This window comes from Stigmatopora argus, chromosome 21 (assembly GCF_051989625.1).
Source record: "Stigmatopora argus isolate UIUO_Sarg chromosome 21, RoL_Sarg_1.0, whole genome shotgun sequence".
NCBI classification, from domain to species: domain Eukaryota; kingdom Metazoa; phylum Chordata; class Actinopteri; order Syngnathiformes; family Syngnathidae; genus Stigmatopora; species Stigmatopora argus.
The window spans coordinates 4,913,498-4,919,923 of record NC_135407.1 but is presented as its reverse complement, the minus strand read 5'-3'; the positions used below and the strand labels follow the sequence as shown (position 1 = coordinate 4,919,923).

At 38.9% G+C, this 6,426-nt stretch overlaps 2 protein-coding genes across 4 annotated transcripts in view; one reads left to right on the top strand and one right to left on the bottom strand.

Annotated features, from left to right (window-relative positions):
* Nucleotides 1–2,664, top strand: part of vps50 (VPS50 EARP/GARPII complex subunit) — a 62,587-nt gene extending 59,923 nt beyond the window's left edge. For all 3 annotated transcript variants that reach the window (XR_013297764.1, XR_013297763.1, XR_013297762.1), the window contains one exon: nucleotides 2,578–2,664. The gene's annotated coding sequence lies outside the window, so the exon portion shown is untranslated. The remainder of the gene's footprint in view (nucleotides 1–2,577) is intronic.
* Nucleotides 2,665–3,262: 598 nt separating this feature from the next.
* Nucleotides 3,263–6,426, bottom strand: tfpi2 (tissue factor pathway inhibitor 2). Its single transcript, XM_077591386.1, has 6 exons — nucleotides 6,172–6,426; nucleotides 5,051–5,247; nucleotides 4,788–4,958; nucleotides 3,856–4,035; nucleotides 3,601–3,774; nucleotides 3,263–3,530 (listed from the first exon to the last, which is right to left on the bottom strand). The coding sequence occupies exons 1-6, from the start codon at nucleotides 6,180–6,182 to the stop codon at nucleotides 3,454–3,456; spliced, it is 810 nt and encodes a 269-aa protein (XP_077447512.1). The 5' UTR covers nucleotides 6,183–6,426; the 3' UTR covers nucleotides 3,263–3,453.

Genomic DNA, 6,426 nt, shown 5'->3' with positions numbered 1-6,426 from the left:
GAACCTTTTGGGGAATTCATCTAGATGAGTCATCGCCGTGGGTCTCGTGGCGGATGAGTGGGATTTAACTTTGCTTTTGAATTTTAGACCAAAGCTTGAGGACAGATCAACAATTTGACTTTAGGACCGCGCATAGGGGTGCTGGAGCCAAACGTAGAGCCAAACAGAAATTGGTGGTTCACTAGCAATATGACGCAAGGAACCCGTTAGAAATGCACATTACTTATATATTACTTTAATAACAATCTAGAAACAGATAAATGTTTTTTAATACCACACAAAAGCATAAGATTTACTATTAATTTAAAAATAATTAATTAATTGCGATTATTTCATTTTTTTAACATCAGACAAGAGTTTGTAACAGATTAACTTGAATGACCATAAAGAAAAATAATAACGCTTTGGCTGCTTTTTAACGCCGATTCACGTCCAATCCAGTTTCGGCTGATAGGGAGTCAAAATGGATTGGACGTCTGTCGCCGTCACTGGTTTGAAAGCATGATCGTTTACTGCCAGCTCCTCCTAGTTCGGATGTGCATTGATAAAAATGGAAAAGAGCCATTATCTCATTAACTTTGCCTGCTGGCATCCCCCCGACTTAGATTAAGATCCCATTTCCCGCCAATAGGAGTCCAAAATTCCTCATTACTGCTTTTTGTCGGCTTTATGGTTTGGGTTTCACTGAGGGAAAACTTTTGGGAGACGCCGCCTTTGTTTCGGGGGAATAATCATGCACAGAAAAAGGCTGAGCGTCACTTTCTGGCACCAAAAAAAAAGGCCTCTGTGATATGCGGTGCAAGCAAAATGGCAGACGAGAGGCTCAAAACAAAGAGCTATCGTCACGGTAACGTGAGATTTTTGGGTGACTTTGTGTTTTGTCGGGCAGAGGCATGACTAAGCAATTTGACAATTATTCGGATTATGTTGCGGTGGGAAAAGGGAAAATTAGAAGGTACAAGTGGGGAAAAAAGAAGCCTTAAAATATATTCTGTCAATAGAGGTACAGAAAAAAACACCTTAACACATTCATATCAGAATAAAATTTTACACGTTTTAGTGGGAAAAAGGACAACGTTTAGGGTGGAAAAGGGAAAAACTATGTTTTCCTAAATGTTGCTCCTAGTCTACAGAATAGAAAAAGGGTCATGAAAGGGTCAGACATTTTATATGTATGTGCATTTTTTTTTTGAATTTTCACATTTAATCAGAAGCACTGACTAATGAGTCTAATTTGAAGATAGCTATTTATTAATCATTTGTAAGGATATGTTTCAGGCATGCAAGCCGAAGCACGTTGTTGCTGTCATAGACACTTTGAGAATTTGCCTCTGTAACAATCATATTATGTTTGTTTCTCAGGGCTTTTGTGGCTTTTCTCTAAGCTGTTTAGCAAAGAAAACCATGGCCAGTCTTTTCGGCACCAGCTCAGAAAGCTTTGTTAAAAAAAAAAAAAGACCACGCTTATTTTTTTTTGTCATCCCCATTGCTTTTACACTGTCATATACATTTATTTACTCTTTTTTTATTAGGTTGCCTGTCTTTTTTTTATGTAGACAACATCATTTTAAGACGGAGTAGCAAAGAGCAAGACATCATTTTACCAGCAGACACATCCATCATGACAAACTGATAGATTTTTAGAGGGTGACGGATGCCAGCGAGGCTTTGAAACTAAGTTTAGAGTCACGTCCACCCCAGGGTAAACACATCTGTTTAAAAGAAGCCCAATGCTGCCAGATAGCAATTTATTTCACATGAAATTGTCAACAAACTGGGAGCTAAAAATGTGACAGACATGTCCTCCTAACAACTTGTAAACAAAACAGCGATTCCTATCTTTTATATACAATGCGAAAGAACCAAAATCTTTTAAAATCAAAACCACTTTACAAGTCATTGCTGCAAAAAGTCAACAACCAAATAGATTTTTCCAGAAACTCCACAAAATAAAATCTAACAATGCACACAAAAAATATCTAGTTTAATGACAAAAACAACAACCTGTATTCAATTTTTCAATTATTCTAATACACGTTTTAATAGCAATCCAATCATCCAGTTGATCATGTAATTAAAACGCCACCAGGGGTCAGCAAGAACTCCTTTAAAAAAAAAAACTATAATCCTCCAATTTTAATAGATTCATTGAATAAATTGGCATTTTTTCACCAGCAAAACTGTCAAAAACGTCATTTTCTGCTGCCATGCTTTTGACATGAGTCTCCACCTAAACTTTAAACAAGTGTCAAAGTCAACGCTACATGTAATAAATTAAAAAAAAGGTCTTCCCATGCAAGTAGGTGTTAATTATTAACGAGAGTAACAATGTGGTGCCTAATAAAAATTTACCTTAGCATCCTTCCTCTTTTATACGATAGTGAGCAACTTCCCTAAAAAGCGTGAGTAACATAAAACTGTTATTATATAACGGTCTTAATGAGTAATTGTGTCTTAGTGAGTAATGCCAATAAAATGAAAGCTTGTATACAGAGTCAAAATGAAAGCAATTCAATTCAAAGCGTGTCATTTTTTAACTGTATCATCTTCAAATTATGTTTTTTTTTTTGCATTTAGGAATGGAAGTCATTCACTGCCATTGATGGTGAAACACGTCCAATCCGTTTCCATCGGGAAGGTTGGCAGAGGCCAGGTTCACTACTGGTAAGATATTTTTTATTCATCTTTTGAATTGTAGTAGCCTCTCCTAATGAAAATGAATTGGACACATCATGGCGTTGATGTCACTGAAACGTGATGATTGGCGCGGATTAATTGAAGGATAGATCAAATATTTGTGGGATGAACTTGAAATTTTAATTTGCGCTGATTCTTTGAATTTTAATTGCTTCCTCCAGGCAAATAGAATTCGACATCTAACTAAATATGAATGAGCTAATGATGATCGATTCTATCCAATATTTGTATGACCGCATTTTAATCTCATCTTAATTTGCAATTAATTTCTCTTTTTATGAGGGAATACGTTGATGTGTATAATAGGAAAGCACTTTATAAGTGCTGCTTCTATTTACTATTCACCCAACAAAATATCTTTGCATTCGTTGAAAGCCATCCAGATTTAACATCAATTTACAGCCAAACACGATTATTATGTCACATTTTTTGTGAGTCATGTATTGTGAAACTTTGCATATTTAAAAAATGCATTCACACAAAAGTTGCTAATGTTATGCTAACTTTGTTAGCCTTTTAAAATACTCTTTCCCCCCAGACAATCCCAAATCAGTACACAAAGAACTAGAAAAAAATACTTTATAAAATACATATTCATACAAAATTATGCTGTACACAGTCACCGTCAAATGTAACATACATTTACACGAGTCCAAATAAAAAAATCAGCTAAACAAGCTGTCGTCAGAGCCAAAAGAGGAAAATAGTTTTAGTGTAAAAACAAAACAAAAAAAGTCGACTTTTGCGACCGGAATCTTAGGCCTGCAACAAAGTGACGCGATTCCGTCTCAGGCGGCGTATTCTTCCTCTGACGTTGTTGTTTTTCTTCCCTCCTGGAAGAAAAAAAAATGTCTTGAAAAAGCATAACAAAGGGCTGACAAAATTTCTGGAATTCGTTCATACCTTTAACACATACGTCCATGCAGCTGTGCCTAGAGACGAAATTGTTGCTGCTTCCACCGCAGCCCGAGTACGCAAACTCCTCACATGTTTTGCTGCTCTTATTGTAGTAGTAGCGTGGGATAGAGGCGGAGCATTTGCCTTTGTCCAGCGGGTCCAAGCACAACACGGGAAGCGCTGCCGGGCGACGCCAATCGGTCAGAACGGGGAGGTCGGCTTCTGGGAATTTTTCTCGCTCGCTCGTTCGTTCATTCTTACTTTTACGCGGGCTGCAGTAGTCGTTGCAGGACGCCAAATCGGGGAAGCGGTTGGCGTTGCCCTGGCAGCCGCCGTAGTAGAAGATCTGGCACTGCATGCTGGTCATGTTGAAGAAATAGCGAGTGAACAGGGCCCGGCAGGGACCCTCCTCCATGGGGAAGCGACATGTTTGAGGGATTTCTGGTTGGGGGAGAGAAGATAAACAAACAGGAATTGGCTTTAAATAACAATTTGGACTTTTTTTACATGTCCGTCCTGTCCGTGCTACTGTTCATTCCGAATAATCTCACTTGTTTGTGTTCGTTTTTCAACTTTAGACCAAAGTTTGCAACAGTTTTACTCAGACTTTTTCGTAACGCATCAATCTATATAGATGAATGTAACATTTTATTTTACCATTAGGATTTGCTATTGACCGCCATAGGCTTTGTCTGCAATGAATTGAGATGAATTTACCCATAGACTGATTTTTTTAAGCTTCTCTACAGATTTACGTGAGTCAAATCAACAGCAAGAAATGAGATGTAAAGAGATTAACCTGACAGCTGTTGATGGTGGTGGATGTCCAAGTTTATTTTGCCTGGGAGAGGCTGGCATGGGTCTCCTAGTCAACATGGATTGGATGCCCATGACCGTCAGTGGCACCCAAGGAGTTTAAAAGAATGATAATAATGTCAACGTGACCTTTTTTTGCTCATGCAGTCACTGACAAAGTGTAGGACGCTGCCAATGCCAGCCCTTCTCCATCACAATAGATTGGACTCCACGTCAGTGTCGTGAAGAACATGTCAATCTCCTTTCCCTTTTTTTTTGGCGCCCACAAATTGGTGAACCCATTCTAAATTGCCATGCCAATGAAAACGCTCGCTCCGCGTTGCAACAAAAATAATGTCAAAACCACCGACAAATCGACACCACGTCAAAGAACTTACTCGGTATTCTAAAACACGTTTTGTGGCACTCGTGATAACTCCTGAAGTTGTTAGCGTTGCCGCGACAGCCGCCGTAGGAGAAGAGCTCGCACTTTTGCGTGATGGTGTTGTAATAATAACGTCTTATGTCTGCTCTGCACGGACCTTCGTCCATTTGGAGGAGGCACACACCTGAAATCAGAACCAAAAAAAAACCGGATCACCCTTGAAATATTGGCCAATTGGGAAGCGCTCACCGTGGCTCACTGGAGGTGCTCGCTTACCTCGAGGGTGCAGTGCCAGGGTCTTGTAAAAAGAGGAGCAAAAAGCCAGTAAAGCCAAGAAGCTAAAGTCCATTATGCTGTCGGTGTGGTGGGTTGCCGCGACTGTGCGAGGCGACGCCTGCTTTATGGTCTTTTGTTTCCCACAAGGGGGGGAAGCTCGGGGGCGGAGGGAGATGCAGTGAGTCAAGGCGATCGCACTGATTTTTTTTGCCAGGAGAAATTCACAAATGACATCATGTGGATGGAGCAAGAAAGTAGCAAAAGTACTAATAAGCGACAAATTGGAACCCCTGGGGACGGAAGGAGGGAACGTGGACCGTGGAGATAGTTGAATGAGGGAGTTGACGTCAAATCAACGCATTTCAAAATTTTGGAATGATGAAACGTATCATAAAATGGGATCAACTGGGGAAAGGAGGGATGTTATGTCCAAACTGGTTTATGAGCAGGTCTGCTGTTTAATCCAACTTTGCGATCCGTGTGTATAGTTCATTTGGCTGCCGGGATTATTAACTAATCGACAACTAATCCATTGTCAAGTAATCGATGACTATTTGGAGAGTTGGTTCATTGGGTAGGACATTTTTGGCCAAACAATTGTTGAAATTCTCTTTACCCAAATACCCATTTGGTTTATTACAGAAGTCACTGGGAACAACAAATGCACATTTTCTGCAAAGGAAACAACGTTTTTTTTTAACAATTATTAATCTGGTTACACACTTTAACTAAAAATTTGACATCCAATCAGTGGCTATACATTTTACAGAAGTAATCGGGAAGAATAAATGCACATTTTCTGCATTTAATCTAAATGAACCACAATTAATCTCACAACAGATGAATGTGTTTACACTTTTTTGAATTTAATTTTCCACTCATACATTGACATTTTTTTTAACAGAACTGTGAAGAAGAAAAAAAATACATTTTTTTCCAATTAATCGCAGTTAATCTCTCAACAAATAGATTCATGTGTTTTTACTTGAGACCAAAGCTTATAACAGATTTACTTGAAAAAAACACAAAGGAAACTAAATATGATGAACTCATCGGTTGCCATTGCCACTAAAAAAAATATGTTGGAATTTTGTAAATGTTGAAAAAAATGCAGTTCTTACTCTTCATTCATTTGCCTCCAGGCGGTTTTGCTGAAGACAAGAATGCACCTTGGCGGTGGAAGGTTAAATACCGATAAGCTCCTTTATCAAAGTGACCCGGCAGAATAGCGCACTTGGCTCGTAACTCAAAATAACATTCTGATCCTTAAAAATGGGAAAAAAATATTTATCAGCCTTCACACATCATTCAGGGCTCCTAAAATAAAGCGCAATGATTGACGTCTTCAGTCAAAAACATCCTTAAAATGCAGCCCT

What these genes read in the sequence shown, in the direction of transcription:
- tfpi2 (XM_077591386.1), bottom strand. An exon ending in AACGTGTTTTAGAATACCGA is followed by an intron (nt 4,036 to 4,787) that starts GTAAGTTCTTTG and finishes TCCCCCAACCAG; the next exon opens with AAATCCCTCAAACATGTCGC. An exon ending in CTACTGCAGCCCGCGTAAAA is followed by an intron (nt 3,775 to 3,855) that starts GTAAGAATGAAC and finishes GTCGCCCGGCAG; the next exon opens with CGCTTCCCGTGTTGTGCTTG.